The sequence below is a fragment of the Pollachius pollachius genome, assembly GCF_949987615.1.
Source record: "Pollachius pollachius genome assembly, chromosome: 17".
Taxonomy (NCBI): domain Eukaryota; kingdom Metazoa; phylum Chordata; class Actinopteri; order Gadiformes; family Gadidae; genus Pollachius; species Pollachius pollachius.
Genome location: NC_136950.1, coordinates 17983458 through 18003973, shown reverse-complemented (window position 1 = coordinate 18003973; position 20516 = coordinate 17983458). Strand labels below are relative to the sequence as shown.

General features: G+C 50.3%; 1 protein-coding gene across 2 annotated transcripts in view; it reads left to right on the top strand.

Moving 5' to 3' along the window:
- Positions 1–20516, top strand: part of plod2 (procollagen-lysine, 2-oxoglutarate 5-dioxygenase 2) — a 31845-nt gene that overhangs the window by 9679 nt on the left and 1650 nt on the right. Inside the window, exons 2-18 of one of the 2 annotated variants that reach the window (XM_079755158.1) lie at positions 351–442; positions 904–1037; positions 2203–2366; positions 4636–4748; positions 5148–5211; positions 5926–6023; positions 7838–7939; positions 10853–10978; positions 11196–11317; positions 12064–12168; positions 13402–13527; positions 14559–14700; positions 15820–15882; positions 16907–17020; positions 17569–17634; positions 18247–18351; positions 20240–20386. In XM_079755158.1, coding sequence (XP_079611284.1) covers positions 351–442; positions 904–1037; positions 2203–2366; positions 4636–4748; positions 5148–5211; positions 5926–6023; positions 7838–7939; positions 10853–10978; positions 11196–11317; positions 12064–12168; positions 13402–13527; positions 14559–14700; positions 15820–15882; positions 16907–17020; positions 17569–17634; positions 18247–18351; positions 20240–20386 — 1883 coding nt within the window. The remainder of the gene's footprint in view (positions 1–350; positions 443–903; positions 1038–2202; positions 2367–4635; positions 4749–5147; positions 5212–5925; positions 6024–7837; positions 7940–10852; positions 10979–11195; positions 11318–12063; positions 12169–13401; positions 13528–14558; positions 14701–15819; positions 15883–16906; positions 17021–17568; positions 17635–18246; positions 18352–20239; positions 20387–20516) is intronic. The other variant, XM_079755159.1, reaches the window with a different exon arrangement.

The following is a 20516-nucleotide window of genomic DNA, read 5'->3' as shown; positions in this document are numbered from 1 at the left end:
CCTGTATAGCAGAACACCACCCTATCTCCAGAACACCACCCTATAGCAGAACACCACCCTGTCCCAGAACACCACCCTGACCCCAGAACACCACCCTGACCCAGAACACCACCCTGTAGCAGAACTGTCCCCACCCTGTCCCCAGAACACCACCCTGTCCCAGCAGAACACCACCCTGTCCCCAGAACACCACCCTGACCACAGAACACCACCCTGTCCCAGCAGAACACCACCCTGACCCCAGAACACCACCCTGTCCCAGCAGAACACCACCCTGTCCAAGAGGAACACCACCCTGTCCTCTGAAGATCTGTTGGTATTAAACCACTGTTGTTTATTTTGTCCTCCAGAAAACCTGCTGGTTGTCACCGTGGCGACGGGAGAGACGGACGGATTCCAGCGCTTCATGCAGTCGGCAAACTACTTCAACTACACTGTCAAGGTGAGCCGCTGGTCAGCAGAGAACCTATCGCTCAAAGAGTCGCACGCCGAGGCATTCAGTCACTGAGCAGAGGATGTGACGCGAAGCACTCACACATTAGGCTGAGAGCATCGCATCCAATCAGCATGGAGTCTTTATACTACTAGCTGTACTATTTTCTATACTACTAACCGTACGACTGTAGTACTCTCTGACCTAGCTACTACCCTGCCTGTTGTACTACTATCTGTGCTACCTACTATAATGTTAACTATACTACCTTCTATACTACCTCCTGTACTAATGTAGTACTGACTGCCCCCTACTGGGACAAACCTCCGGTACTACTGTGGTGCCATCTAAAGTACTCACTGTACTACTGTAATACTATATACACACTACTAACTGTACTAATATAGTTTGGACTATACTCCTAGCTGTAGTACTGACTCTACCACCTTCTCTCCTACTCTCTGCCCCAGGTTCTGGGTCTGGGGTCGGACTGGCGTGGAGGGGACGTGGGGTCCTCCATCGGTGGGGGGCAGAAGGTCCGCCTCCTGAAAGAGGCCTTGGAGGTTCTGGACCTCAAGGACATGGTGTTGCTGGTGGTGGACAGGTGGGTTCTGCTCCAACTTACCATCTAGACCACCTCTGACCTCTAGGGTCTGGTGGGTTCTGGTCTAGGTTGATCTCTAGACCACCTCAGACCACTAGGACCTAAGACCTGGCGGCGGACTGGTAGGTTCTGGTCTAAGGTTACATCCAGACCACCGCTGGCCACTAGGATCTGGTGGTGGACTTGTTTACTTCTGGACCCCCTCGGATCACTAGGGGGACGCAGACCACCGGATGGTCCCCCAAAATATTTGCAAAACGTGGTCTTTGAAGAAAGACGTCAATGCTATATTCCTGGTTTTAGTTCAAATGTAGATCCATGAATCCACACCCACACACACGTCCTCCTGAATGTGGACTTCATACAATTAAATCTGAAATATCTCTCCATGCTATTTATTCGTCCCTGTGAGGTGTGGGACCGAACCCAACAACCTTGGTTTTTACTGCATTCAGACAGAAGTATTTTAAATATGTGTCTAATCTAAGCGCCTATCTGTGTGGGATGTATCAATTAGACATTATGATAATTGCCCTAATTACAGCCCAGGCTAAGCCTCTTAGACGAGGCTGCTCGTTAAGACCGGCAGGTAGACTCTGCTGCTGCCCCGTGGAAAGTACAAGTGAGTGGTGGAGCTAATAGCAGCCTCCAGCCCACGACTCTAAGTAGAGGATACTGCCCACATCGTTTGAATACTGCACTTTGGGGGAACCCACCCTTCCTGGGCATTGAGGAAACACAGCCACTTCCTTTTAACAAGAAAATGGCTGCATTTAAGTATTTTCACCACGCTATGATTATCTCCTGGTGTATAATGGTGCTGCTAAGCAATCTGGGGTCACCATAATGTCTTGAGGTTTAGCGTGTGCGTATGGGTGTGTGTACGTGTGCGGGCGTGCCTGTGGACCCCAAGTCCTTCAGCATGACGGAAGGAGATGAAGTGTCCTCGAACGAGACGGTAAACAGAGAGTTTTTGGTCCGGTAGAATTCCTCCAGAACAATCCACTCCCCTGAGAGAGAGCCATGGCTGTTTACACACAGCTCAGCCTCAACAAGTAGCAGCCCAGGGGCCGTCGTGATGCTCTGAGGAGCGTTGACGTATTCAAACGGGCACCGGCCGCAGAGGTTCAGCCTGACGAACGCTGTGTTTGTACTCCTCTGACAGCTACGATCTTATCTTCTCCGGGGGGCCCGAGGAGGTGCTGAGCAAGTTCCAGCAGACCAATCACAGGGTGGTGTTCGCGGCGGAGGGGCTTGTCTGGCCCGACAAGAGGCTGGCGGAGAAATACCCGTCGGTGCGCAGCGGCAAGCGGTTCCTCAACTCCGGAGGTAAAGAGCAGGCATCTCAACGGGTGCGGTGGTTTGGAATGGTTTATCGCCATAACAACGCGCTGAAACATCCCAGCCCCCATGAGTCTAAACATGTTTGAATAGAGTGAAGGGAGTAGTCTGCTGATAGCAAGTAGATCGTCTGATAGCCTGTCTGTAGACCAAATCACGTTTTATGAAGCTATTCTCATCTCGGGATCCAAAATACATCTTTGGTAATCCTGAGTTTCCTGAGAGTCCTGTCCACCCCAACCCTCCTCCAACTGGATTGTGACCCAGGTTTGGGTACCAACCCTTTGTTTAAGGAACACTTGGTGACCAGAACCAGTCCAGACTGGATCTCCTGCCGAGTTCCTTTACGGCGGAGGCGTATTGCGTTCAGGGAGGGTGACAGACTGGTGTTATTTCCAGCGGGCTTTGTTAATATTATCTTTTCTCTAAATCGAAAGCGTATTTTCCTTGTAAACATTGGAGCTGGTATTTCCTGGCTGGGGGACAGTGGACAATGGCAGCTCTTTAACCCAGGACCCAGCAGCCCTGGTCTGGACTGTCTGAACCCCATCACAGGGTCTGGGCTGGTCTGGTCTAGGCCTTCTCCAACTGCTCATAACACAAAGCCACAAGGTCACCAGCACCACAGCCACTACAAAGGACCAGTTAGGATCTGGTAGGTAGTAGGCTTTTCTAGATAGGATTAGTGGGCTGGTCTAGAGAGGTTGAGTAGGCTAGTAAGGGTTGAAGGCTGATCTAGTTTGGGTTATTTAGTGGTCTGTAGAGCAGGTCTTGGTTGGTCAAGGTTCAGCCCGAGTAAACTTTATCAAGGGTACAATCAGTCACTGTGATGTGCGGGCTGTTCGTTTCTTGCAATCAGACGAGACCCGTCACCCTGCTGTCCGGTTGATCGCAGGCCCCAGCGTGGGGGGGGGGTCATGTGTGAAAAGTTTCACCTGCTCGTCTGAGGATCCTAGAAACACTGCAGCGATGGAAGCCCTGTTTCAATGTGTCGGGGGCTTGTGTGTTCAGGGGCAGGATGAACACGAGGTCTCTGTTCAGAGGCCGAGGGACAGCTGGAAGTAATATTCCTACAAATTATAGTTAAACTATTAACAATTTTCCACCATGTCTCTCCTTCACCGTTTATTAAACTGATCCATATACTTTCTGCTTTATAGAAAATAGACACACAAATGACCAAATTATACCCAAACTAAACATCTTTACACAAAAACAACACATCTTTAGACAGAAACTACACATCTTTACACAAAGACTTCACACAGAGCAGCAACACAAGCAGTTACGGCTAGGGTGGAACCCTTGAACCCAGTGTTCTGGTTTAATGTTTACGGTGCTATATGTAAAATTAGCCATGTGCTGTGTTTCGCATGAAGCCATATACGTTTAGCTTGGCGTTGGAGTTAGCATTGTGTTATATACATTCAGCCTGATGCTAGGGTTAGCACGATTATATAGAAGCTTAGTTTGGCGCTTGCGTTAGCCGGCTGCTATGTACATTTAGCTTGGCACGGGGTTCACCACGGTGTTATATTTATTTTGCTTGGTGCTGCGATGACCATGGTGCTTTATAAGTTTAGCTTGGTCCTGGGGATAGCATGACGCTATATACGTTTAGCTTGGTCCTGGGGTTTGCACGTTGTTAAATAGGTTTAGCCTAGCGCTGGGGTTAGCATGGCACTATATAAGTTTAGCCTAGCGCTGGGGTTAGCATGTTGTAAAATAAGTTTAGCCTAGCGCTGGGGTTAGCCAGTTTTGTTTACGTTTAGCTTGCTCCTGGGGTTAGCACGTTGTTAAATAAGTTTAGCCTAGAGCTGGGGTTAGCCAGTTTTGTTTACGTTTAGCTTGCTCCTGGGGTTAGCACGTTGTTAAATAAGTTTAGCCTAGAGCTGGGGTTAGCACGTTGTTAAATAAGTTTAGCCTAGCGCTGGGGTTAGCCAGTTTTGTTTACGTTTAGCTTGGTGCTGGGGGGATACAGTGTTATATAAGCCTCGCTTGGCACTGGATCCCTGCTTGGTTACATTCTCATGCAGCGGTCTGCGGGTGCGGGGGTTCCGCTTCCTGATCATGAGGTTATGCCAAAAAATTTCCACTTTTAACGCTGGTCCGTTGCCAAGGAAACGTTCCTCCCAGCATATGTAATTCTAACCCTGTGGAGACCCATCTGTGGGACCTCTGTGGCTCTTCTATAGAACGGTGTTAAAGAACCAGTTTTTACGTCCCGCGTTTAACTTTCCTGGATTGTCACCCTCAGGAATTATGGGATACGGCACTTCCATAAAAGAAATGGTGGGCCAGTGGAATCTCCATGACAACGACGACGACCAGCTGTTCTACACTAAGACCTACCTGGACTTCCAGCAGAGGGTGAGCTGAACCCCATGGTTGTGAGGTCATCCCTCTAAACGCTCCCATGGACTCCACAATAGGGCTGCTGGGCGATTTGGCCTAAAAATAAAATAACCGATTTTTCAAACCAAACCTGATTATCGAATTTAATCGATTTCCCATGAATGACAAATATATATATTTTTTAAGTTTGGATTTTATTTGAAGATTAACAATTGTTTGGTTACTAGACTTTAGACAAACTCTAAACACTCACTTTTTCAGCGCATGCTGCGATGATGACATTTGAATAATTTTAATAAAAATTATTAAAAAATGTGTTTTTCAATAATCGATTTTCTTTAAAAAAAATCGATTACTGCATACATTAAAACCCTCTCTCTCTCTCTCCCTCTCTCTCTCTCTCTCTCCCCTCAGGAAGGCCTCAACATGACTCTAGACCACAAGTGCCAGATCTTCCAGAATCTGAACGGGGCTATCGGTGAGTGATATCACCAAACCCACAACTCAAGGCCCTCAAGACAGTTTCAGTGTGTAAATCACACCCCGACCGCACATTCTGAGCACTCCCAGAAGGGCATCTGTGGTCCAGATGCCAGGGGACGTCTGGGGGCCCCGTGTGACCCAAAGTGGTCCCGCAGGGCATGACGTGAACGTTCTTTCTCGTTTTGAGTGACATCACCAAACCAACCACTCAAGGCCTCAAAACAGTTTCAGTGCGTAAATGGGACCCGACCGCACGCTCAGAGAACCCTGAGCTCTCCAGAATTGCAAATCCTTAAAAATATTGAAAAGGAAGGATCAACCATTCCTGTCTCTCAGTGTTCTGCGTGTGGTCAGAGGGTCTGCGAGCCGAACTCCAGGGATTGTTACTCTAATCCTCGGTAGCTGCTTGTTTGTTGTTGGTGTATACTCTGACCAGCACGAGGCCAGATGTCAGCTCCTGGTCTAGAGAAGATCCAGAGGCCAGGTCCCTCTGGCCCAGAGGCCGGATGCCCTCTGGTCTAGAGGCCAGGTCCCATGTGGCCTAGAGGCTGGATGCCGTCTGGTCTAGAGGCCGGATGCCGTCTGGTCTAGAGGCCGGATGCCGTCTGGTCTAGAGGCCAGGTCCCTCTGGTCTAGAGGCCGGATGCCCTCTGGTCTAGAGGCCAGAGGCCACTTATGGAGAGGTGTGAACATGTGTCTCTTTTGGCAGATGAAGTCCTGCTGAACTTCGGCACCGACCGGGTCCGAGTCAGGAACGCTGTGTACGACAGCCTGCCCGTCGTCGTCCACGGCAACAGGAACAGCAAAGTGAGTGTGATGCCGTGCCCTCTGCCCCTGCCCATCCTCTCAACAGCGGGCACAACCCCGTCTATAGGTCTGGGACGGTCTACGGTGGTCGGTGTACCTAGATCTACGCAGTTCTATGCATCTAGATCTAGCCGGGGCTTGATGGTGCATACACACGCTGTACATACGCTATGTTTCCATGGCGTCAGTATTCATAATATTCCTCCGTAGGAGGGCCCCCAGGAACCCAAGCACCCTCCTCGACCAGAGGGAGCCTGGCTTTTCTCTTTCTCCCTTTCTCTCCCTCTGGGTCTCTCCCTTCCAACCTCCCTATTCGTCTTCCTCTGTCTCTCCCTCCCCCTCTCCCCTCCCTGTGTGTGTGTGTGCGTGCGTGTGCGTGTGTGTGTGTGTGTCTCTGTGTGTGTGTGTGGGTGTGTGTGTGGGTGTGCGTGTGTGTGTGCGTGCGTGTGTGTGTGTGTGTGTCTCTGTGTGTGTGGGTGTGTTTGTGTCTGTGTGTCTGTGTGTGTGTGTGTGTGTCTGTGTGTGTGTCTGTGTCTGTGTGTGTCTGTGTGTGTGTGTGTGTGAACAGTAAGATACTGTAATCAACCTCCTACCCAGCCAGCTCCCCACTCCTCACATTCCAGCTGTCTGGCAGAGAGCCATGCATTCTCCAGCCCAAATCCACCATGACTCATTGCCCCCAAACGGGCCGAAGCTGGAGCTATCGCACTCGCGCCAACATCTAATGCAACAGCATCTAGCGCTGGAGCTAATTCATGCGCTTCTAGCGCTGGACCTATCGCACTCGCGTCCAGAGCTAATGCAACAGCATCCAGAGCGAACACACTAGAATCTAGCGCTGGAGCTAATTCATAACCATGTAGCTCTTGAGCTAACACACTTGCCGCCACAGCGAATGCACTAGCATCCAGAGCTAATGCACTAGAATCTAGCACTGGGGCTAATGAATAAGCATCTAGCACTGAAACTAATGCGTAAACTTAATGCAGAAGCATCTAGAACTAACTCAGCTGAACTAGCCTTAGAGCTAAACCACGAGGATCTAGAGCAGGGGTCTCAAACTCAACTTACCTGGGGGCCACTGGAGGTAGAGTCTGGGTCAGGCTGTGCCACATCAAGTATTCCACAAAAAAAAGTAGCACAACTGACCCAATCTAAGTTAATGATCGGGCTGTAATTAGATCACGTTGGCTATGTAATCGCTGACAACAGGGGACATTTCATAGTGGTTGGAGGAAACCGGGACATTTTAGCGTCCTTTGGCTTTTGTCGGGACTCAGGACACGCAACTCAAAATTGGGACTGTCCCGGCAAAACCGGGACATCTGGTCATCCTATCACAAGTGATAAAAAAGCGTGGCAAGCGTCTCAGCAAAAATGTGCGTTTGGCAACAACGGGCAGGCCGCACTAACACTAAACTTTGATGTCAAGTAGGGGGCCACAATATTACATCCAGCGGGCCTCAATTGGCCCCCGGGCCGCGAGTTTGAGACCCCTGATCTAGAGGTAATGCAGCTTCTAGAGCTTGTGCACTGATTAGCGTCTGAGCTAATGTGCTAGCTTCAAGAGCAAGCTGACAAGCATCTAGAGCTAATGCTAATTAATGGATTGTACGAGTGATTTGAAATTAAGAGAGTCCAGTTATAGAGGTAGGTTGTATACACATCCACCTTTTATAAAGGTTAAAAATAGATATATAAACACCTTGCTTCCATTTAGAATGTGAGTGGTGTTAGCAGCCGGCCATTGGTCCACTGAGCTACCAGAGAGAGTGGAGATGTACGCTGGTACTGACCTCCTGATGTGTTTCCAGATCTATCTCAACTACCTGGCCAACTACGTCCCCAACACCTGGAACAACGAGCAGGCCTGCACCGTCTGCGACCGCAACATGCTGGACCTGTCTCAGTTGGAGGTAGGTACACCCCCAGCAGACCGGTGTGTAGTTCCATTGACGGCCTGTAGGGGGCGTCGTGGAGGAGGATAATGCAGAGTGACATTTTTTGTCATGAAGACCCATAAAATGAGCCCTCAAGACACTTTTTTTCATTGATAATCAAGTAGAGAGCTTGGTCGCAAACATGGAGCAATGTAACAGCCCAAATGGCTTCAATTATATTGGCTAGGCGCGGTGTGAATTCTTCCAATTCGTCATTTTTAAACCACTAATATTGCTCAAAATAGCACCAAACCTCTGCAGTAGCATGACTAGGGTCCTTACACATAAAACGAAGAATCAACAACTTAGTTAGAGTACCGGGTGTTTATTAAAAAAGACTGTTTTCCAAGTCTGAGCCTTACCGTTAGTTCTGGGTCAAATTTTTGCTGGAAATACACTTTAAGGCTGCTACACTCAACCGCCATATAAAGCGTGTGCAGAGACTCGGATGAGTCTCTGTGTTCAGTTGTTTTGCAAGCTTCTGCAACTAAGTGGACTGTGTCTGGTCCGAATTAACAAGCAAAGTCTAAGGGTGTTGGCGTCTGAGGATCTGAGCCTCTGATAACCAGCAAATCAGCGCGGTGTGTGGGAGGGGCGGACTTGCGCCGCCCAATGTTAAGGAGACGTATTGCATCTCACGCAAGTGCAGAACGTACTCGCTACTTTGCAGTTGGCAGTAGTCTTCGTGGTAGGTTTCAATGCAACTTTTCCGCCGAAAAGGTCATACGATAGGTAACGGAGTGGTCGGTTAAAGGCAGTTGGCCGTTGGTTTGTCTGGGCTGTGTGTGGGGCCCTTTAGTCAACAGGGAGGAATGGGATTTCGTTCTCGTAATATGAGGCCCATAAACCGAATGTCTCGTTCGGATCGGATCCCAGTTAATCTTGGCAATGGTATTTAATTAAAAAGTTATTAATGTTGATTTTTAATTAGTTTTGGCCCTATACATCAAGTCCTGCCCTCAATGTTGACAAAAACGGTGCCAAATATGGGCATAGCCGTGGTGTGTAAACCAATGGGTGATGGACATGCTTCGTTCACTCAATTTCCTCTCTCTGTGTGAGGGGTATCGGACGTTGCCTCAGACCCTGGCTTCCCTCTGGTCCTCCTCTTGGTGTGAGGGGTATCTGACGTGGCCTCCACCATGAGGACCAGAGGGAAGACAGGGTCCGAGCCAACCCTCATGTATCCAGGCCTGGGCTTAGCATGGTCCAGACTACTGAGGAGGAGGAGGAGGAGGAGGAGGAGGAGGAGGAGGAGGAGGGAGAGGAGCTGGAAGAGGTGGAGGAGGGAGAGGAGGTGAAGGAACAAGAGGTGGAGGGAGAGGAGGAAGAGGGAGAGAGCAGTGTTCCCAGGGTCCAGAGGGCCGTGTGAAGGCCGGCCCAGGAGGCTGGAGACCTAACCTAGCTGTTAGTGGGCTGACCACCCTGTCCAGCCTTCGGGTTTTTTCACCGCGGTCACTGGCGAGCCGGTGGCACAGTTCAGACGACCAGATGATGGATATTATGTACATTATATAACTCCTCTATATTCTATTCCACACTGCGGTGGAGGTTAACACAACACTCGCGTTCTCACATTGTCTGCAATATTCGGAAATATGAAAGAGCCCGTCATTCAGTTTGCTGGGCGTTTGAAGTATGCAGATGTTTTGTCACAACAAATAAATGCCAATTCACCCGGGAACCTTCCATTACCCCATGAAAGGGTAGTGGGTGTACTGACGGGAAATCCTGGTCATCCTTTCCCGGTTTGAATCCCTCTTTTAGTTATTATTACATTGTAGATGTGTTATGTTCCGGGGTGAACTGGGGTTACCAACGGGAGAGCTGAATTTCGTCTGGGTCCGTTTGTCCTGCTGTGCAAACAGGCACACACACAAACACACAAACGTGCACGCACACACATACACAAAATCTAGCGCACACACACACGTTAGCACACACAGACACGCTGGCACTCACACACAATTACACACACACATGCATAAAAACACCCACATGCACACACACGCACACGCAAGCACACACAGATACGCACACATACAGACACCCGCTAGCACACACAGACACGCTGGCACACACAGACACACGCTAGTACACACACACACACACACACACACACACACACAGACACACATTATCTGGCACACACAGACACGCTGGCACACACACACACACACACAGACAAAGCGCTGGTGGCGTGATTGGAGGTTAGGATGGTCCTCCCTGCTGCCCTCCTCAGAGCTAAAAACAGTTCAGCAATTAGCCTTTTCCTCCCATTCCCGTTTGAACTGCAAACCATCCCGAGCTGGACAGTCTCTCTAGACTGTGGCTTGGCCCGAGCATCATGGGAAAAAGAGTTTCTGCTCTGTGTTGCTCTCACCGTCTCTACAACAGACCCTGAGCGCTGAAAGCCGTAGAATATATATATATATATTTATATATATATATAGGCCGTTATACTGTACATACCAGGCTTGCTGGAGAACCGTTTTTCATACCATATCCCAGCACCACGCTGAAATGAGCTCATGGACTGAGCGGCTTCACATGTTACATCATCGAATGGCTAGGCGTTGGGAGTGTTGTCGGTGCGGTCGGAGCCAAAGCGCGTGTTACTGGTTTATCTGGCCTGCCGCGAGGCGCCTGACCCGCACCAAAAACGCTTGTTTTGAATGCGGGCGAAGGCAGCAAGAGGGATGTGGTTCAGTCGGCGCAGCCGGAGCAGAGCGGTGGACCTTCTGTGGTCATTTAAGCGTTTGGCATCCAGTATGATGAACACCAGTTGAGACATCATATGTTTGGACAGCTATGAATCATGGTGCAGACTTCCATTAACTCGACTTGTTTATTTACCGTCGAGTTACAGAGTGTCTCTCTGGTCCACAGGCCTACCCCGAGGTGCTGCTGGGAATTTTCATCGAGCAGCCCTCCCCCTTCCTCCCAGAGTTCTTCCAGAGGCTCCTGACCCTGGACTACCCCCGAGACAAGCTCAGTCTGTTCCTGCACAACCAGGTGGGACCCCCCCGCTACACCACCACAACTCCGCTGCTCGACCTCCAGCTCTAATGCCCAACACCGCCTCCACCACTACACCAACTCTCCCTCTATGCCTCCACCAATACCAACTGACCCACCAACTCCAGCACCGCACCTCCACTAAACACCTCCTCCACCTCCCAGTGCTTTGGAGGCGCGATGGTTTCATGTTGTCTTCATGTCGTGTGGTCAGGAAGTCCTCCATGAGAAACACGTCGAGAAGTTCTGGACGGAGCACCGTCACCACTTCAAGAGCTTCAAGGCGGTTGGACCGGAGGAGAACCTCAGCCAAGGGGACGCCCGCAACATGGGCATGTAGGTGGACCGCATTACCCACAATGCCCTCCTCTGCTAAAAAGATATAGGGATGTGTGTTGGACTCACATCCTCCTTTAGAAAGGTTAATAGGAGATAGAGCTGGAGAAGCTAAAGCCTTGAACTAGGGTGTAGAGATGGTAGAAGGTCATGTGTAGGGTAGAGGTCATGTGTAGGGTAGAGGTCATGTGTAGGGTAGAGGTCATGTGTATGGGGTTGATGGTACTTGGCCACGTGTATGGGGTTGATGCTAGCAGGATGTGTAGGGGGTAGATATGGTAGGAGATGATGTAAGGGGTTGATGCTAGCAGGATGTGTAGGAATAGAACCCAGAACCTCACCCATCATTACTCAGCCGGAGCAGTGTTCACATCAATCAACTCATCAACCACATCATTAGTCACGCCAGCCCATAATACTACAGTCTGTGGTTCATCAGCCTCCTCTAATTTGCTCATAGGCATTCTCTCCTTTCCACTTCCAGACTTCTGTCTCACTCTCACTGTGTCTCTCGATCCCTCTCTCACAGTCTCTCTCTCACTGTCACTCTTAATGTGTCTCTCATTGTCTCTCACTGATTCTCAGTGTGTCTCTCTACATCGCTTTATCAATGAATCTGTCTCTGTATATCAATGTCATGGACAGAGGTTTAACTTCCTGTGTGTGTGTGTGTGTGTGTGTGTGTGTGTGTGTGTGTGTGTGTGTGTGTGTGTGTGTGTGTGTGTGTGTGTGTGTGTGTGTGTCAGGGACCTCTGTCGTAAGGATTCTAGCTGTGACTACTACTTCAGCATTGACTCGGACGTCATGCTGACCAACCGGCAGACTCTGAAAATCCTCATCGAACAGAACAGGTAAAGTCAGCCATGTTGGATCCTAATTAACAGCACAGGCAGCGTCAGCCATATTGGATCCTCGTTGACACAACGGGTAGCGTCAATCATGTTGGATCCCTATTAACCTAAAAGGTAGAGTCAGCCATGTTGGATCCTCATTAACAGAACAGGTAGAGTCGGCCATGTTTGATCCTCATTACCTGAACAGGTAGCGTCAGCCATATTGGATCGTTATTACCTGAACAGGTAGCGTAGGCCATGTTGGTTCCCCATTAATCGAAAAGGTAGAGTCAGCCATATTGGATCCTCAATATTGTAACAGGTGGAGTAGGCCATGTTGGATCCTTATCAACATAAACGGTAGAGTCAGCCATGTTGGATCTGCGTGGGCGGGGTTGCAGAGCCGGCATGGCGCTGGCAGGCTGGGCGGTCTCACGCCTCGAAGGAGATAAAACCACCAGAAGTTCAGAGTCGCATGAAAGGAGGTTAAAAATACTCCCCAGGCTTCCTGTTTCTGCCAGCTCAGGCGGGAAGGTCACGGCTGCCCGACATACCTTTATTACACAAATCATTTCACATTTAAAAAGTCCTCTGGGGAAAAGGCAGGAATAGAAAGTCGATGTGAGCGTGCGGCGAGCTGGCCTCCTCCCTCCTGGTGGTTTGAACTCCAGGCTCTGCCAATAAACTTTCTCTGTTTAAAACGCGGAATTAATTGAATTGGTTAGACTACAAAGCACTACAAAGGTTCGCACTGTGACCACGGAACGACGGAAAACAACATGGCGTCCTTCTTTGTGAGGTTTGCGAGACAAAAGGGTTTGAGACGCGGTATAGCGTGTGAAATCTCTCTTCCTCTCGCCCTTTGCCTCTCTAACTCTCTCTATATCTCTCGCTGTTTCTCTATCTCTCTCCCCTTGTCCCTCTCTGTCTGTCTCTCTCTCCCTGCCTTTCTACCTCTCTCTGGCTTACTCTCTCCCTCTGTCTCTCTGTCTCTCTGTCTCTCTCTCTCTCTCTCTCTCTCTCTCTCACTCGCTCTGTATTTCTCTCTCTCTGTGACTCTCTCTTTCTCTCTCCCTCTCTCTCTCTCTCTCTCTCTCTCTCTCTCTCTGTATTTCTCTCTCTCTCGCTGTATTTCTCTCTCCCTCTCTCTCTCTCTCTCTCTCTCTCTCTCTCTCTCTGTCTGTATTTCTCTCTCTGTATTTCTCTCTCTCTGTATTTCTCTCTCTCTCTCTCTCTCTCTCTCTCTGACAGGAAGGTGATCGCCCCCCTGGTGACACGTCACGGGAAGCTGTGGTCTAACTTCTGGGGTTCTCTGAGCCTGGATGGGTACTACGCCCGCTCTGAAGACTACATCGACATCGTGCAGGGCAAGCGGATGTGAGTTGGATCCCTGCTTCTTTTCAAGGTCGAGTGTGACAATGGCCACGTTCAGAGCCGACCTCAGCGGGCGGGGCGGCACTGGGCTGTCCCAACGAGGCCAGCAGACGGCTTCTGGCTGCTGGGGAAACCTGCCAGCACTAATGGGTGGTTCGGTCATCGCCTGGCCCAGGATCTGTCGTCAGCCTGGAGCTGACCAGACCCAGGGCCAAGTCCTGGGTTAGACTGGGTAGTGTGTGGCTGGGTTTGACAGGCTGGGTCTGGGTTAGACTGGGTGGGACTGGGTCTGGGTTATACTGGGTCTGGGTTAGACTGGGTGAGACTGGGTCTGGGTTAGACTGGGTGAGACTGGTTCTGGGTTATACTGGGTCTGGGTTAGACTGGGTGAGACTGGTTCTGGGTTATACTGGGTCTGGGTTAGACTGGGTGAGACTGGGCCTGGGTTAGACTTGGTGAGACTGGGTCTGGGTTAGACTGGGTGAGACTGGTTCTGGGTTATACTGGGTCTGGGTTAGACTTGGTGAGACTGGGTCTGGATTAGATTAGACCTGGTTTGGGTCTAACCCCCCCCCCCCCCCCCAAGACTGGTAAAAATAGGTTAGGCTGGGTCTGGGTTAGACTGGGTGAGACTGGTTTTGGGTTATACTGGGTCTGGGTTAGACTGGGTGAGACTGGGTCTGGGTTAGACTGGGTGAGACTGGTTCTGGGTTATACTGGGTCTGGGTTAGACTGGGTGAGACTGGGTCTGGGTTAGACTGGGTGAGACTGGTTCTGGGTTATACTGGGTCTGGGTTAGACTGGGTGAGACTGGTTCTGGGTTATACTGGGTCTGGGTTAGACTGGGTGAGACTGGGCCTGGGTTAGACTTGGTGAGACTGGGTCTGGGTTAGACTGGGTGAGACTGGTTCTGGGTTATACTGGGTCTGGGTTAGACTTGGTGAGACTGGGTCTGGATTAGATTAGACCTGGTTTGGGTCTAACCCCCCCCCCCCCCCCCCCCCCTCCCCCCCCCCCCCCCCCCCCCCGTGTAGAGGCGTGTGGAACGTGCCGTTCCTTGCCCATGTCTACCTGGTCCAGGGTGCCACCCTGAGGGACGAGCTGAAGGAGAAGAATCTCTTCGTCCTGGAAAAACTGGACCCGGACATGGCCCTGTGTCGGCACACCAGGGAGATGGTACGGCCCAAACCCACCCGCTACACAGTAGACACACCAGGGAGATGGTACGACCCAAACCCACCCAGCTACAGAGCACCTTGAATACCTTAACACCAATCCTGCTACACTGCATATTACCTTATATACCTAAACACTCTTCCTGCTACACTGTATATTACGTTAAATACCTAAACACTCTTCCTGCCTCACTGTATATTACCTTAAATACCTAAACACTCTTCCTTCCTCACTGTATATTACCTTAAATACCTAAACACACTCATCTTACTATACAGTAAATTACCAAAATACCTGAATACCCATCCTGCTACATACCATATTACCTTAAGTACAAAACACCCATCCTGCTATACAGTATATAACATTACATTGCAAGCTGGCATGCTTGCGTTGCCGGATAATGGAATATATGTATGAGGATGTGCTGTCATGTCTAGATTTATGTACTGTAGTTACCGTAGCACACATGGTTAGCATGTGGCAGGCGGGCCAAGCTGAGCGGTAAACTAAGTCTGTGAATGTTGAGACTCTCTCCTGTTCATCAGACAACAACCTAGCAAGTATATTCAGGCGCCGTGTCTCCGGCATGATGGTCTCTTTGACGGTCTCTCTGATAGTATCGCTGAAGGTATCTCTGATGGTATTTCTGTCGAACTCAGCCTTCCTCCTTAATCGTCTATTGATCATATGCCAGCATGTCTCCATGACGTCGCAGGGGACCAACCTCGCCCCGTGTGCTTGGGCTGTCCTCCTCTCTCTAAAGCCTTGACCTCTGACCTGTGCATGACCCTGAGTGCATGACCTCACGCTAGTCCTTGGCCTTGTGCCCTTGGCCTTGTGTCCTCGGTCTTGTGTCCTCGGCCTTGTGTCCTCGGCCTTGTGTCCTCGGCCTTGTGTCCTCGGCCTTGTGTCCTCGGTCTGCCTTCACACCGCTGTGCAAGGCAGTCGCTGCACCTGAGCCTGTTGGGTCCAGACCTCCGTGGCCGTGGTCCTGCTCAGTTCACCTTCACCCCCTCCTCACCGCCGACACCGCCCCGCTAACCTCTGCAGAAGACTTGTGATGATATTCCAGTTCCAGAACCCTTGTGTTACAGCAGAACTTCTCCTTTGTTTTAGACGAGCCACAGGGAGAAGGGTTCCCCTTCTCCGGAATCGTTCCATATGCTCAGACCCCCAAAGGTTCCCCACTTTCATTACTTTAACCGTTGACCTGTATTGTACTGTGTTTCCAATCGGTGACATAAGCATCCAGAAGGTAGCCGGTGTTTAAGACCAATAGAACGTAGAGTGCACCCACACACAACCTTTGAAAACATTTGTTTAAAAACGTCTGAGGCTTTCTTCAGAGCGGCATTCTTATAAACACAATTCGGACCCACATAAATCCAATAACCCTGCGCTAGGAACACAGGAGTGATAAAAGCCTGGCTCGCTCTCTGGAAATATATTTATATTTTTGTCTGGTCTGAGTGAGAGGATACATTCATTTGAACACTAGATTTATGGCTCCTTTAAATGTAGGTGTGCGTATCTATGCTTCCTTAGAGAGTAGGAGACTATTTATGGTTCCTCAGAGAGTAGGAGACTATCTATGGTCCCTTATAGAGTGGGAGACATCATCTATGGATCCTTAGAATGTAGAAGACTTCTACAATCTTTGGTTCTTTAAAGAGTAGGTAACATCATCTATGGTTCCTTACAGAGCAGGAAACATCCCCTATCGTTCCTTAGAGAGTAGTAGACATTCTTCATGGCTCCTTAGAGAGTAGGAGATTAGGATAGAGGGGAGACCTCTACTTTTAGCCATCTGGTTTTAATCAAGCCTCAGCAACATTTAATCTATGACTCCATCTGAATCTTTGCGTAGAAACAAAAGCTAATTCTTAACATCTTCTCCCCCTCACTCCAGCGCTTTAACACCCCTACCCTAGCCCGCCACCTAGCCCAAATAATCTTAGATTATTTGACACAAATAATAAAGGAATAATCCCACACACAGATCAATAATCCTAGATTATTCATCAGTGACAGCTCTAGAGCAACCCAAGGATTCCAGCGGGCCGGCACCCTGGAATTAAACACTAACGACAAACACCGGATTTGTTTTGACACGCCAGTCCTGGTAAACGTCTGAGAGCGCCGGGCGTGTTGAGCTGGATGTTGCACGCCGCCAAGTCGCTAACGTCTGACTGTTCTGGTCCAGGGAGTCTTCATGTTCATCACCAACCGCCAAGAATTTGGGCGCCTCATCTCCACCGCCAATTACAACACCTCCCACTACAACAACGACCTTTGGCAGATCTTCCTGAACCCTGTGGTGAGTGCGCTCCCCCGCTAGACTTATGAAACACCTAGCATAAATCTGCAGACGTAATGATGGCCGCCGTGCCGTCAGGCTAGGGTTGAGCTGCCGGCTGATGAGTGATGGCGGGGACCTGGTGTTAGGTTAAGTAAGGGTTAGCGCTCGATAGTGTAGCCGGCTGGGTGCTTTGTGTGGGTGTAGCGTTAGCCTGCTCTGAGTGAGGAGTTGGACATGGGAGTGGCATCCGCTGGGTTTGTGAGGAAGCTAGCATGCTAGTAGCGATAGCCGGGTTTGTGAGGAGCTAGCATGCTAGTAGTGATAGCTTGCCCTGTGAGGAGCTAGCGTCTGAGGCCTCTTCATACACTGAACATTGATGTTGTCCAACGACAAAAGACTACAGCATCGGGTGACCAGTTCTGTCCCACAAAAAGTGTTGCCTTCATGGTACCTTCCTCGGCTCACCAGGGTGGCCCTAGTCTTGGGTAATGGGACAGCACGGTTTATACATGATGCTACTGTATTCATTCCCTGACATTTTCTGGGGTTCCCACTTCTGTTCACAGGACTGGAAGGAAAAATACATCCACAAGAACTACAGTCATATCTTCACATCAAACGTCATGGAGCAGGTGAGTCTGTCACAGCCGTGTTTCAGATGCTCAGCGTGTTATCCGGTTATGTTTCAGTTCAGCGTGTTATCCGGTTATGTTTCAGTTCAGCGTGTTATCCGGTTATGTTTCAGGTCAGCGTGTTATCCGTTTATGTTTCAGTTCAGCATGTTATCCGGTAATGTTTCAGTTCAGCGTGTTATCTGGTTATGTTTCAGGTCAGCGTGTTATCTGGTAATGTTTCAGTTCAGAATGTTATCTGGTTATGCTTCAGATGTTGAGCTTGTTATCTGGTTATGTTTGAGATGTTCATCTGTGATATCTGGTTATGTTTCAGATGTTATCTGGTTATGTTATGATTCAGCATGATCCTCTGTGTCATCTGGTCAAAAGGCCTGGTTTCATTGGTTTCATTGAAAACGTTCCAGGTCATTTTTATGAGGCTTTTTCATGTTGTTGTAATCGTCAAAAAATAATAAGGATAGCAGAACAGTGAATCCATCAAAACGCTCCCAGTGGTGTGCGCAGCGCTGTGGGAACAGCGGATAATGATGCAGTCCCACACCAGAACATCTGCTGTGGGACTCAGCGCCCATCCATCAGGCCTTCAGGAATGTGCTCTGTGTGTTGCAGCCGTGCCCGGATGTGTTCTGGTTCCCCGTTCTGTCGCAGACGGCCTGTGATGAGATCGTGGAGGAGATGGAGAACTACGGCTCCTGGTCCGGGGGGAGACATGAGGTGGGTCCCGCTGAAGCCCCCCCCCCCCCCCGGTGAGCCCTGAGTCTGGCTGGGGCCTGGTGACCTCGGCGGAGCAGGCTCTTGGCTCGGTGTGGGGGCGTGATGTTTCAGCGCTGCCTCATGTTCCAGTGAAGAGAATCTAATGTTCAGCTGGGGCTCCCAGCCAGCGCAGCTACACAGGAAACATCTGGGCCTCCCAGGGAGGCTTTAAGTTGGAGTAGGGTGGAGGTAGGGTGGGGTAAGAGTGGGTAGGGTGGAGGTAGGGTGGGGTTATAGGGGGTAGGGGGGAGGCAGGGAGGGGTTAGGGGGGAGGTAGAGGAGGTAGGCTGGTGTTAGTGGAAGTGGGGTCGAGGTAGAGGAGGTAGCAGGGTAAATGGACCTACAGCCTTGGCCGGTCTCCTGAGAGGCCTGTCTGGTTCTCTCCCCTGATTGGCCAGTCTGGTTCTCTCTTCTGACTGGCCTGTCTGGTTCTCTCTCCTGATTGGCCTGTCTGGTTCTCTCTTCTGATTGGCCAGTCTGGTTCGCTCCCTGATTGGCCTGTCTGGTTCTATTTCCTGAGTGGCCTGTCTGGTTCTCTCTTCTGATTGGCCAGTCTGGTTTGCTCCCTGAGTGGCCTGTCTGGTTCTCTCTCCTGGTTGGCCTGTCTGGTTCTCTCTCCTGAGTGGCCTTTCTGGTTCTCTCTTCTGATTGGCCAGTCTGGTTCTCTCTCCTGAGAGGCCTGTCTGGTTCTCTCTCCTGATTGGCCAGTCTGGTTCTCTCTTCTGATTGGCCAGTCTGGTTCTCTCTTCTGATTGGCCTGTCTGGTTCTCTCTCCTGAGAGGCCTGTCTGGTTCTCTCTCCTGATTGGCCTGTCTGGTTCTCTCTCCTGATTGGCCAGTCTGGTTCTCTCTTCTGATTGGCCTGTCTGGTTCTCTCTCCTGATTGGCCTGTCTGGTTCTCTCTCCTGATTGGCCTGTCAGGTTCTTTCTTCTGATTGGCCTGTCTGGTTCTCTCTTCTGATTGGCCAGTCTGGTTCGCTCCCTGATTGGCCTGTCTGGTTCTCTTTCCTGAGTGGCCTGTCTGGTTCTCTCTCCTGATTGGCCTGTCTGGTTCTCTCTTCTGATTGGCCAGTCTGGTTCGCTCCCTGATTGGCCTGTCTGGTTCTCTTTCCTGAGTGGCCTGTCTCGTTCTCTCTCCTGATTGGCCTGTCTGGTTCTCTCTCCTGAGTGGCCTGTCTGGTTCTCTCTTCTGATTGGCCAGTCTGGTTCTCTCTCCTGAGTGGCCTGTCTGGTTCTCTCTTCTGATTGGCCAGTCTGGTTCTCTCTCCTGAGTGGCCTGTCTGGTTCTCTCTCCTGAGTGGCCTGTCTGGTTCTCTCTTCTGATTGGCCAGTCTGGTTCGCTCCCTGAGTGGCCTGTCTGGTTCTCTCTCCTGATTGGCCTGTCTGGTTCTCTCTCCTGAGTGGCCTTTCTGGTTCTCTCTTCTGATTGGCCAGTCTGGTTCTCTCTCCTGAGAGGCCTGTCTGGTTCTCTCTCCTGATTGGCCTGTCTGGTTCTCTCTCCTGAGAGGCCTGTCTGGTTCTCTCTCCTGATTGGCCTGTCTGGTTCTCTCTCCTGAGTGGCCTGTCTGGTTCTCTCTTCTGATTGGCCAGTCTGGTTCTCTCTCCTGAGTGGCCTGTCTGGTTCTCTCTCCTGAGTGGCCTGTCTGGTTCTCTCTTCTGATTGGCCAGTCTGGTTCGCTCCCTGAGTGGCCTGTCTGGTTCTCTCTCCTGATTGGCCTGTCTGGTTCTCTCTCCTGAGTGGCCTTTCTGGTTCTCTCTTCTGATTGGCCAGTCTGGTTCGCTCCCTGATTGGCCTGTCTGGTTCTCTCTCCTGATTGGCCTATCTGGTTCTCTCTCCTGATTGGCTGCAGGACAAGCGCATCACCGGCGGTTACGAGACGGTCCCTACAGACGACATCCACATGAAGCAGATCGGCTTCGATAAGGAGTGGCTCCACTTCATTCGAGAGTACATCTCCCCAGTCACCCTGAAGGTGTTCAGTGGGTACTACACCAAGGTAAATACTGGAGTACTGCATTACCACTACACCGAGGTGAATACTGCAGTACTACACGTAATTACTACAGTACTACAATTAAATACTACCCCAAGGTAATACTATAGTACTACACCAAGGTTAACACTAC